The sequence below is a fragment of the Miscanthus floridulus genome, chromosome 8 (genome assembly GCF_019320115.1).
Source record: "Miscanthus floridulus cultivar M001 chromosome 8, ASM1932011v1, whole genome shotgun sequence".
In the NCBI taxonomy this organism is placed as follows: Eukaryota; Viridiplantae; Streptophyta; class Magnoliopsida; order Poales; family Poaceae; genus Miscanthus; species Miscanthus floridulus.
Genome location: NC_089587.1, coordinates 225,833,093 through 225,845,268, shown reverse-complemented (window position 1 = coordinate 225,845,268; position 12,176 = coordinate 225,833,093). Strand labels below are relative to the sequence as shown.

The following is a 12,176-nucleotide window of genomic DNA, read 5'->3' as shown; positions in this document are numbered from 1 at the left end:
ACGTACCAAATCACATGCCTCGTCAAAGATCTCTCACACATAGGGGTGGCAGAACCGCCATTGAAGCGGGAAGAAATTCGAAGAACCCTCGAAATGGCCTCGTTTAGACTGTGGCTAGGAATTAGTATTTGACACTATAGCACTTTTATTTATATTTGATAATTATTATTTAATTATAATATAACTAGGCTCAAAAGATTCGTCTCGTAATTTACTATCAAATTATGTAATTAGTTATTTTTTTATCTATATTTAATACTCTATGTATATGTCTAAAAATTTGATGTGAGAGAGAGAAAAAAAACAGGCCTAGCAGAAAAAGGAAAACAATTCCCTTTCCCATCCCGAGAAGAGAAGAAGGCAAGAGAAGGTGGGGGAGGGCACACCGAGGCAGGCGGGCAACGGGAGCAAGCAAGGCAGCAGCAGGGGGAGGAAGCGAACAAGGCCGCGCGGCGCGCGGGCGGCCATGTGGACGCCATGCGCGGACGCGGCGTGGACGTCGTGACGACACCCGCCGCCCCCCGGCCCGCACCGCCATGGCCCCGCCGCCGCCGCAATGCGCCTCAAAACCCCCCTCCGCGCCTCCCGCCCTCCAGGTCCCCCGCTCGCCAAGGCCCCGTCGCCGCCGGCTCCCCTGATCCGGCCACCGTTCGTTTCTTGATCCGGCCTCCCGGCACCTCTCGTTGCAGGTAGGGGACATGGCGGAGGAGGCGCCGCCGCCGCCGCCCAAGCTGCTCTACATTGCCGTCGCCGACGGCGGGGGCCGCCGGGCGTTCCGGTACACGCGCCCCGTGCTGCAGAGCACCCTGCATCTCATGGGATGCAAGCCTCGCCATGCCTTCAAGGTCGCTCTCTTCCTCCCTCTCCCCCTCTCTACTCGCAGCCTTCCTGCTCGCTCTTGCGTGTGATCTTGCTTTGCTCTTTCTTTAAGCTTGGGTTGCTACTATGATTGAGCCGGGCTGTCTGATCCTCTCGTGCGGTGCGGTAGATCCCTGCATCGAAAGCTTAGCTTGCTGCTTAATTTCTGTGGGGGCTTGGGCGTGAATCACCTCCTCTTGCTGCATGTCTACTGTTGCGCTGACATGTGTGGTTTCTGATCGCCGATTTTGACATGAAAAAAGGTGACATCTTTTAGCCTCCTGCTGCTGATGCGCAGATTTGTTCTCGGCTCGATCCAAAATCCCCATCTCCTCATGCCCTATCCTTTTCGTCTTTGTGACGGAAGAAGATGAGGGGCCTCTTTCAGGCTTGAGCTGACCTCCCAAGGTTTCCAATCGGCTCAAATTTTGCGTTTTTTGGAATCCGAAAAATCCCACCTTTAGTTCTTGTTCTTGTTTATCACCAAGTGATACTACTTGCTTGTTTGTGAGGTCGCTATCATCATAAGAAATACTGTCATGCAACTGTTGCCTGTTAGTTCGGCTGGTGTGAATTACTATTGCTTTCTCGGGATTATTATGTTCGATTGACAGAGACAACGCCATGTTATGTGATGTAGATGCGTTTTGTATTGCTTTTCCATGATGCATGATCTTTTTGCTTTCGGACCCTAGTTTGATGGGTACACGATTCTAGACAGTATCTGGCAATTGATTTGGAACGGGTATCAGGTTCCCACTCGATGACGTGCCTTATTTTTACTCTGATTTGGTCATGGCTGGTAACTGGTTGACATCTTCGGTTCCTGACGGTCCAATTGGGCTGAGTGTGAAATCAATTGCAATACCTGCTGCTCTGCAGACTATGTGAGCTGCTGTTCCTTTCTAGACTTACTATGGTAATAAACCTCTTTTTTTTTTAAATCCTTGTTGCCACAACAGATTAGCAAGAGAGTATTCAATGTGATGAAGAGTGAATTCTTGGCTGCATCGAAGTCAGATGGGGCAACCAAACAAGAAAATTATCCTGCCTTTGGCCTTGGAGATGGTACAGATACTCCAAAAATGTTGGAGAGAAGCAATAGCAGCATACCTTTTGAATTATACAAGAACCAGACTACCGTTGTTATTTCAAGAGAGGAGTTTGTAAGTGTTGTATGTGATGCCCTTTCTTTGTACAAGTATATCGGACCCAACCAGAAAGCTGACCTGCTCCTCGCTTGCAGGTAAAAACAACTTGCTTATCACTGTATTTATCTGTCCATTTAATGCACATATCCATCACATCAATTTCCATGCATGTTTGGCATTCCTTATTTAAGTGAAAGATATTTGTGGTAACAGAATTGATGTATTTAACCCTCAACAATATATCACAGCCACTCCAAAGCAACCTGAAAGTAATTGATAATGTTTCCTTTTTTGTAACATTTCCTTTTTTCCCCTTTCCAACTGTTCTTATCAGAATTAAAGAGAGAAAGGAATCGGTGACAATACTCTTGTGTGGGACAAGCGGATGTGGCAAGTCCACTTTATCATCTTTGCTGGTATGTTTAATATCGTCTAGAACAATTGTCCATTTCAGGATTAGCAATTTTTGTACCATACAATCTAGTAAATCTGGCCACCGCAGCCTGGTCCAGACAGCTTGCTCAGATGTCCGATTCTAGACACCTGGTGCTGGATCTGCTGCCTGGCCGGCATGGCATGGCTCAGGTTCCAATCCAAACACACGCTTAGTAACAAGTGTCCATTATAAACAATCAACTTTGTAGCATCTAACCCCTTTTATTTTCACTTACTGTTTAGTAGCTTTCCGAACTTTTTTTTTTTATCAAACTCAAAGAAATGAATGTGGCGCTCATGTGGGTTTCAACTCTAGCCTACCCCATCTTGCTTGGGACTAGAAGTTTGTTGTTGTTGTTTTCGTCAAATAAATGAATGGAATGAACAATTGCTGAATCCTTGGTTTATTTTTTTTGTTCACCAGGGTAGTAGGTTGGGTATCACGACAGTAGTTTCTACTGATTCCATACGACATATGATGAGAGGCTTTGCAGATGAAAAACAAAATCCTCTTCTCTATGCCTCAACCTACCATGCAGGCGAGTATTTAGATCCTATTGCAGTTGCTCAGGCAAAGGCAAAGCGCAAGGCAAATAAACCCGCAGTTGTTTCTCATCCAAATACCAGTGGAGGCAAAGATGTGACTTCAGATGACAAATCTCAGCAAGGATCCTCAGAATTACCTCCTAGAGCTGAATTGATTGGCAACAAGCAAATGGCAGTAGAAGGCTACAAGGCACAAAGCGAGATGGTGATCGACAGCCTGGACAGATTAATTACATCCTGGGAAGAGCAGAAAGAGTCTGTGATTGTTGAAGGAGTGCATCTAAGCCTTAACTTTGTGGTACGTATTTGTTAAGAAACAGCACAGGATTTCATAAAATTGTTTAGTTTATGCTATTTTGCATTATTAAGTTATAATCTCATTTCTCCCAGTCACTGATTAAACTCTTCTTCTACTGCTAATCAACAGATGGGATTAATGAAGAAACATCCTTCCATAATACCATTTATGGTATACATTACAAATGAGGAGAAACACATGGAACGATTTGCTGTACGTGCAAAGTACATGACTGTAGACCCAGCAAAGAACAGATACATCAAATACATTCGAAACATTAGAGCTATCCAGGAATACCTATGCAACCGAGCTGACAAGCATCTTGTGCCGAAGATCAACAACACCAATGTTGACCAGAGTGTGGCTGCTATACATGCCACAGTCTTCAGCTGTCTTCGCCGGCGAGCAGCTGGGGAGCAACTGTATGACCTCAACACAAACACTGTTGTTGTAGTGGATGAGGAATACAGGAACCAGCGTGCAGCTAACACCTTGGGCTCTAAGGGCATGTTTCAGTTGATCCAAAGGAAGGGGTCTTCAAGGAATCTGATGGCACTCCTTAACACTGATGGTTCAGTCACCAAAGCTTGGCATGTAGGTGCAAGTGATGGCAATGGGGATCTTAATGGTATCACAAACAGCAAGAAGTCTGCTGAAAATCCTATGCTGGATGCCTCACAAATTGGGAAGGCAGAGGCGGTCAATCTCCAGTTTGGTCCTTTTGGGATCAGTGCCTGGATGAGTGACACTGGTGGAACCAGCCATACTGGAAGTGTAGAAGACCTGAGGGCTGATAGTGTCGAGACTGGTGGTAGAAATTATTTGTCATGCTGCAGTTCGCCAAAGATGTCGGACTCCACTTCGAAGGAGGTATGCCTTGATGTACAGTACCAGAATTATGATTTGAGTAGCATGTCAAACTCTGTCTTTTTCTGTCGGAAATGTTATGGCATCTATTGCAGATACTAGAGGGTTTAACACGACCTTCTTTATTATAGAGAACTTCAGATTGTCCGCGTGCGAAATGATATGCCACATGCAGTACCCCTGCAAACTAACAGATGCTTTAACCTTACCAGCTTATGGAGGACTACTCGGTCTATGGCAGCGAAGAAGAAGAAGCTGACGACCCTCGTGATGCTGAAACTGATGAAGACCTAACTGATGAAGAAAGAGACATGCACGAGGTATGGGAGATTTATCTCTTTCAGTGTTCAACAACTTGGTTTTGATTTTTTTCTTATCTAGTTTCACCACACCATTACACTGCAAAACTGAGGACAACACTGAATTTTCTCTCGTGTCACCGGATACTTGCAGATAGATGCAGGCTCTGTGGATGAGCACTCGACCAAGTCGGACGAGGAATACGAGGACTTAGCCATGCGGGATGTGATGGAGAATGGCGACTGGTCTGACGATGAGCAAGCTGTGAGCAAAACCATGAACTCACCAGCTCTGGAGAGCATCCATGGGAGTGGGGCAGCTGAAGATGATGGCATAAAGGGCCGGTACCACCACAACCTGGACCTGTTCCTGAAAATGTCCAAGGAGGTAGCCGGCACCAGAATGCCGTGCGCGTCATAGCGCCACCGGGGTGAAGAGAAGGCCGGCGACATGCTGCGCTGGTCCCAGCGGGTGATGTGTTTCTTGGGCACCTGCTTTTGTAATGCTCTGAGCTGTGCTGTAGAGTGTACACTGGTGGCTGTGGCTTTGTAGCATGTACCTGTCCAAACTACAAAATGACCTCACCTGGCTGTAAAGAGAGGACCTGATGCTTTGTCCAGGCAACCGTGCTCTATCATATCCTGTAGCAGTAGGAGTATTATTATCTTTGGCAATAATGTTCCGGGCAAAGGGCAACATCCTTGGGGAAAACAAAGTTAGACCCCTGCTGTTAATAAAGTCACCTCACGTGGCTAAAATATGTGCCATACATACATGTCCTTAGGTTGAACAATATAGTAACACGGATAAAAATTTGCACGAAGTTCTGAACATTATGTCATTGACTGATGCGTCATCTAATCTAAGGCTAACTACAACATTTGATGAACATTATGCCAACGTTGAGTGGTGGGAAACAACTGATATTTGAAGAGCTGCTCAGATGCTGGCATTTGACAAGTACCAGAAAACATGCATTTGATTTGATTTCAGAAAAATGTCAGTAAACTGAAGGCAGGCTTTACAGAGATTAACATCACCATGAACCTTACTTATACAATGACTGATGAAACCCAAGGAAAAAGGATAATCTACAGCTGTCCTTGCTTCCCATCATCTATGATCCTAAAACCTTTTATCCTTCTGCTAATTGCTTTGCTTCTTCCACAATATTTTGCACTTCTTTATCCTGCTGCTTCAAGAGGGGAAAATAAACCATACAAATATACAACTCTTTCCTCAAGGACAAGCAAAATCTCTTCATATTTTCTCATTCTTTTTATTTATTTCCAGAGGCTCTCCTTTATTTACATCAAGGGATTTGGGAGCCTTTTTTAACCTCTCCGGTTGTACTCACTCAATATTACTGACTACTGGTAATGGTAAAAAGCTAGGCCTCGCTATCTGTCTGTCTGTCTGTACAGGTGTTATTCTGTAACCTAACCATTGCCATCTCAGCAAGAGGATGGGGCACCAATGCGCCGTTCTGAAAGATGATCAAAACACAAGCAAAACGCAAACAGTTCAGTGGCCAGGAAAGGTCAAACAAGGATTAACGGTTATCAGTATATAGCTTTGGGTCTTGGGATTTTTTTTACCTCCTGCGGCAATAAGCTTCTCAACACGTGCCACAATATGCTTCCCATAGGTGTATCTTTTCAGTGCATTCAAGTGGACCTTGATACGGGAAAGTATCAATTCACGGTTCTGGTCATCACATATCTCTAGAACCTTCTGCACCACATAGTTTGCGAACTGGTCTTTCATCATTGCCTGGAGAACATAAGTTCACATTACAGGTGTTGTTAGAAACTTAGAATGCATGGAATTCAACCCTGCAGCAGCAGAGCCCTGTACTACCTTTTTTTATATATAAAAAAAGTAAGCTCAGTCCAATTGTTCAAAACAAACCTGTAACGGCTCATTCTCATCAGTTGTGCCAAGCATTTCATTGATCAGAATCTGGCGTTGCTCAGGATTACCAAAAGTAAGACACTTCTCAACAACATTAGAAGCAAATTTCTGCTGGCTCATCTTCACTATCTGTCCAGCGAGTTGTGTAATTATAGTAGAACGCTCTTCTGGGTTCCCATGCTGCAGGACATGCTGCAAAACAAGAAATGGGATTATAAAAAAGCTATTTCTCAAAAATGGAATGAACAAAAATGAAGCGTAAGGCAACGGCGAGTCAATACAGAACATCGTAACATAATACAACACTTTAAAACAAAATAAAACGATTGAAAGTCAAATACCACTTGACTTAAACCACCAGTTGTGAGATACGTAAGCTAATAGGCACAAGAGATAGTGCTAAAATGATTGACAGAAGAACGATTCAGTGCCTTTAATAGTATGGCATAGGTGAAGTTGAGGTCTAACTCAGGGAGTATATCAGAAAAAGAACAGGAAATGAATAGACAGTTACCTGTATTACATAATTACCATACTGGTCCTCTGTTAAAGTAACCACAGACTGCATGATCTCTTCCATCATGGCATTTTGTGTGCTTTCATCATCACAATGCTCCAATACCCTCTGGCGATATCCAAGAACACATTTAGGAAAATCTATCTATAAAGGGGGCGTACCCAGTGCAGAGAGCTCCAGCTCTGTGCAGGGTCTGGGGAAGGGTGTCAGTGGCAAGCCTTACCCTCGCCTGTGCAATGCGAGGAGACCGCGACTCGAACCCGGGACCTTCCGGTAACAGGCGGTAAGACTCGACCGCTTGCACCAGGCCCGCTTAGGAAAATCTATCTATATAAAAAAAATATGGCAAAACCAGAGGAATGTCAATGTAGCACCTGAATAACACGGCAACCATAGGGATGCATGGAAAGCTCCACCACATGTCCGTAAAATGCAGAAATGATAAATCGTATCCTCTCCTGAGGGATGCATTCTATACATTTTTGGATGACATGGTTGCCATTCTGATCACGAACACATCTCATGATAGATCCATCAAGCTCCGAAGCCATTTGTGTTTGTTGTTCCACTTCAACAACTTCCAAAGCCTACAGAAAAACAAGTACCCTCCTAAGCCTCCGCAGAAGTTATTTTGATCACTATATGACTGGGATTTAAACTAATGGGGTGGAAACATTGCTTGTAGCAGTATACAAACCTTCTGAATCACCCGGCAGCCATACATTTGTAGACACAGCTGTAACACATAACCCTTGAGCAGGGTTGCCAGTTGCTTCGTTTGTGTTTCAGTTCCGTATTCAAAGAACTGCCAAGCTCAAATAATTACTAATTAAAAAACTAAACTCTCAATTATAAAATGAATATGCAAATCGTCAAAAAACAAACCAGACTCGTTCTGTTATGAGGGTTACTCACCTTCTGTATAACATAGTTTCCGAAAACATCAGTCATCAAAGTACGTGCCTGGGGAAGTATCTCAGGAAAAATCATATTCTTCTCTTCAATAGAAGCAGTTTCTAGTTTCTGCTGTATAAAGCGACTCCCATACTGATCCGAACTGAAAGGTCAGAGACAGAACCATATTAGCTTCATATCAAAACAAATGAACTTGACTCTGTTGGAATTCCAAGGAAATAGTACCTGAACTCTACCACATGGCCTACAATATCTAACAGCTCAAAAGATCTGGTTTTGTTAGTTTTGAATTCCTCCAGCAGGGAGGACCCATAACCATTATCCATCAGACCATTCTCTGAATTCCATGATCCCATGGATCCTCCAGCAGTGTTCCTCACCACGGCTGGAAGTCGAGTCAGTCGATCTCCTTGCCTAACATGGCCTTGAGGAGATGGCATATACGGACTAGATGGTGGGCTTGTTAGATAAGTCATTCCAATGCCAAATGCAGGATCGTTGCCATAGATATTTTGATTAAGAGCACCAGACTTGCTCAGGTATGGCATCCCATACTGTAGCTTTTGCTGGGCAAATAATGACCCAAGGTAAGCTTTTTGGTATCCGGGACTATCCAAGTGTCCTGAACCAGTAAAACCCCTCCCTTGGAAAGGACTCATGCTTGCAGCTGAACCAAGGGGGGAATCAGGGTTTGCCTGCAGGTATTGTGCATACATTGTCTCTGTTGGTTGGCCCTGATAACTTGATCCCCCATGGTTAGAAAGAACATTGCCATAGTCACCATCTGGACATGAAAACATGGTTCAAAAGGTGAGTGAGTGAACGACAGACAAGCAAGGGGAGAGGAAGAGAGATGGGGAAGGGGATTAAGGGTACCAGGATTCAGTTGATTGTTCAGCATGGATGAAGTAAAACCGCCTGCATGAGTCTTCATATGCCGTCCAGATACATCACTGCCATGGCTATCACCATTCAAGTTCTGGTAGTGAGAAACTGATCCAGCTGAGCTCATCAAAGATCCTTTCTTGTTCGCATTACCGTATGGTGACTGCATAGGGAACTTGCTATTGCTATGGGATGCCAGCTTACTAGCATGCAAATTACTGAAGTTGCTCCCCCCATTTGGAAAAACTGCATATTCAGGGGCATTGAGCAAGTCTTCATCGGTATTTTGAGTTAAATTTTGTGGTGAAAATTGCCTATGTTCCTTTGGAACATTAAACAGCACATCTGCCTGGTCACCAAAGTTCTGGTAAACATGATTCTGAACTTCATTTTCCACATTCGACATCTTATTTCCAGATAGGCTTAAGCTCGACAGAGTTGCCGCAATGTCAGCACCATCATGATTAAGTGAAGCAACAGCTGCAGCTTCTACTTTTTTATCAGAACTCCCCATCCGAACTCCAACTGGAGGAAGGCAAGGACTTGGAGTTCTCCGTATCAGCTGGGGGTCAGGTGTGGTGCTTCTTGAGATAGATGAACCTACTGCAGAAGCAAAGGTATGAGACATTGAAGAACCAAGACTTTGGACCCTGACCAGACTGGATGAAGTGGACCCAGATCGCAGGCCATTCATGGATTCTGATCTATTCTGCAGTTGTGGCTTGGGTGAATCAGATGACCTGATTGGAGTTGGGCCCTCAAGAGCATTACGGCTATTAGAACGTGAAAGATGACCGGCTGTAGCAGCAGGACGGCTAGTATTTTCCTGCCATTGAAACAACTGCAGATGAGAATAAGAAAACAAAACAAAATGAAAAACACAGTAATAAATATAGTGGTGATAAATTGTAGCAGTAGCCTATCAATATCTGTGCACTTAGTTTCGTATGATAATGTCAGGCACAAAAAAAATACAATCACCTTGCCATCCATCAAGTTCAGCAGCGAACATACCTCTGGTGGATTTTAAAGTTACTAGAAGTATGATTTGCAGGCAAAGTGAATAATCTGCTAATTACATATATGCATTCTGTCCCAAATAGTTCAAAAAAGAATTTCACTATGTACTCGGTGAGCAAAAATAAAATGTTTGCTTATACAGTTATACTGAAGATGGGTAATATAATTCCATTCAACAACAATGAGTGCTTCTACTGAAGATGTAACTACAGAAACAAAATGAAACCGAAATCAACGATGAAATATGCTGCAAACCTGCAATGCATCAGCAAAGCTCTTGCGCCGAGACCCAAAGCCATTGACATCTGACAAGCCAATGAGCCCATCGGCGCCTCTCCCGAGCCACTCAGATGACTGCTGCCGTGCGAGCCCATTCCTTTCACCCCTCCCCATTCTATCGCTCAGCAGCGCCTTCTCTCCACCAACCTCTCGTGCCCCTGGCTGCACTGAGAACAGCGAGTTTCCACTCCCAACCTCTGAAGGCCTCCTCCTCCTATCCCCGATGCCTCCAGCCACAGCCTGGAACCGCTGCGCTGCACGCCAGTCCTCTTTGGAGACCATTGGTGGCGGAAGCCTTGGGTTGAGGTGCTCGTTAGAATAGTAGTACGACAGATACGCTGGGTGGGACCGTATCTCCTCCTCAGTGAGCATGTCAATGTCAACACCAGTCCCGCCGCCGCCGCCGCCGCCACCAGCAAGGCTGTTGGCGTGAAGCGGCGGACCAGAGAAGAGCGCGCCAATGGCCGTGCGAGAGCCCTCAACGGTTGGGGGAGCGCTGCCACTGCGGAAGATGCTGAGCTCGTCTGCGGGGGACGTGTGGTTTTGGTCCATGAGAACTGCCTGCAGGTCGCGCTCGAGGTCCTCAAAGGTGGGGCCAGCCGTCACCGCCGCTTGAGATGGAGCCATCGCCGTAGCCCTCTGCCGTTGTTTCAACCTGCTTCCTTCCTTCTTGGTTTCCTTCAATCCTAAACCAGTAAACAGATGGTGATCAGTACTGTCCTTTTTTCCCCCCAAAGCTTTGTGTGGAGTCGAGTTGTAACCCGAAGGTATGCATGAAAATTGAACTGGAAGAATGATCGATGCATCTTTATGAGAAGATCTTGATTACAGAAGACATGAAATCGTTTCAATCCCAAGTTCCTCTGTTAATTCTTCTATTAAAAAGAATCCGGATTATAAGTCCAGCCTTTAACGGAAGTACAGGGAGCTGGCGCATCAAGTTACCTTGGACAGAAGAAACAAGAACCAAACCAAACCAAAACACTAAGCCAGCCACTGGAAACCTAACTTGCAGGAGACTCCGCGACAAAACTTGATGGGAAAACATCCTAATCCGCGGACGAAACACCCAAACATTCATTCCCTAGCCCAACTAAGATATTATAGACATGTATAGATAGAAAAAACGGAACCAAACAAAAATACAAACACGGCATGGCAGTCCTACCCCTACCCGAGGAATCGATCGGGTACCTAGGCGACACCGCCGAGAATCAATCTCACCTCTAGAACGGGCGCCGCCGCCGTAGCAGCAGCATGAAACAGGCAGCCTCGCCTCGGCGAACCGAGCGCCTCCAATCCACTACGGAGCCGCCGGCCGCGGTCCCATCCGACGGTGGCTGGATTCACGCGCGCGCCGATCGAGGATTTATTTAGGGTTTGGGGGGTGGATTGGGGAATTTTCCGGAGGGAGGGAAGGGCGGAGGCGGCTGCTGCGGCCGGAGCGAGGCGAGGCGGCAGGCGAGAGCGAGACGAGACGTGACGAATGGGAAAGGAAGGGAGCGGAGGCGGAGGCGGAAAGCGACGTGTGGCCTTTTCTTCCTGGAGACCGGTAGCCCGCCTCCCCACCAGCTCCCAGCCGTCGGATGTCCCGCTGCACGAATCTCAAAACGCCGTATTGCGCTTGCGCATAGGCCAGCCGCCAGGTACTCGTCCTCTATCGCTGCCTTGCAGATCATAAAGGCAGATGAGGTGTACGTATATATATGAGTACTACTAGTAGGTACCCCTGTGAGGCCCAATTTTTTTTAACTTTTTAGCTTTTTTTAAACTTTTTTATAAATACACCCTGAATATATGATTTTCAAAATCTAGACCTTTAGCTCGGTGTCATCGTTGCTGGCGCCGAGTTTACACCTCTCGGCGTCATCGTTGCTGGCGCCGAGGTTGGGGCCACGTTGACAACGTGAAAGCTGATATGGCAATCAACTCGGCGTCGTGGAACAATCCTGGCGCCAAGCCCTCTCTTACGTATGGGCCCTCCCTTTCTTTCTCTTTCTCTCTCTTTCTCTCTACCGAGCCGTCACCGTTGCCGCACCGTCGCGCCCGCCACTGCCTTGCGTTGCCTCGGACGTCCCCGCCCGCGCTGGCCACCGCGCTCGCGCCCTCGGCGACCGTCCCCGCCCGCGCCCGCGGCCGCGCCAGGTAAAAAATGTGAATATACAATGTAGGTACTTAGTTTTGATTGTAA

The 12,176-nt window shown here is 46.0% G+C and overlaps 1 protein-coding gene and 1 pseudogene across 1 annotated transcript; one reads left to right on the top strand and one right to left on the bottom strand.

Annotated features, from left to right (window-relative positions):
• Positions 1 to 462: 462 nt before the first annotated feature.
• LOC136478373 (P-loop NTPase domain-containing protein LPA1-like) lies at positions 463 to 5,270 on the top strand (annotated as a pseudogene).
• A 146-nt stretch (positions 5,271 to 5,416) lies between these two features.
• On the bottom strand, positions 5,417 to 11,502 carry LOC136478372 (pumilio homolog 1-like). Its single transcript, XM_066476800.1, has 11 exons — positions 11,210 to 11,502; positions 9,962 to 10,671; positions 8,678 to 9,512; positions 8,027 to 8,585; positions 7,802 to 7,943; positions 7,584 to 7,691; positions 7,261 to 7,473; positions 6,884 to 6,994; positions 6,367 to 6,561; positions 6,054 to 6,228; positions 5,417 to 5,941 (listed from the first exon to the last, which is right to left on the bottom strand). The coding sequence occupies exons 2-11, from the start codon at positions 10,610 to 10,612 to the stop codon at positions 5,910 to 5,912; spliced, it is 3,021 nt and encodes a 1,006-aa protein (XP_066332897.1). The 5' UTR covers positions 10,613 to 10,671; positions 11,210 to 11,502; the 3' UTR covers positions 5,417 to 5,909.
• Between the last annotated feature and the right edge of the window lie 674 nt (positions 11,503 to 12,176).

Bases quoted from the DNA above. Each gene is read 5' to 3' on its own strand.
- LOC136478372 (XM_066476800.1), bottom strand. From the start codon at position 10,612: ATGGCTCCATCTCAAGCGGCGGTGACGGCTGGCCCCACCTTTGAGGAC. The intron at 8,586-8,677 runs GTACCCTTAATC...TTTCATGTCCAG, and splicing joins GAACAATCAACTGAATCCTG to ATGGTGACTATGGCAATGTT. The intron at 6,995-7,260 runs GTGCTACATTGA...GGATATCGCCAG, and splicing joins ATGGTTGCCGTGTTATTCAG to AGGGTATTGGAGCATTGTGA.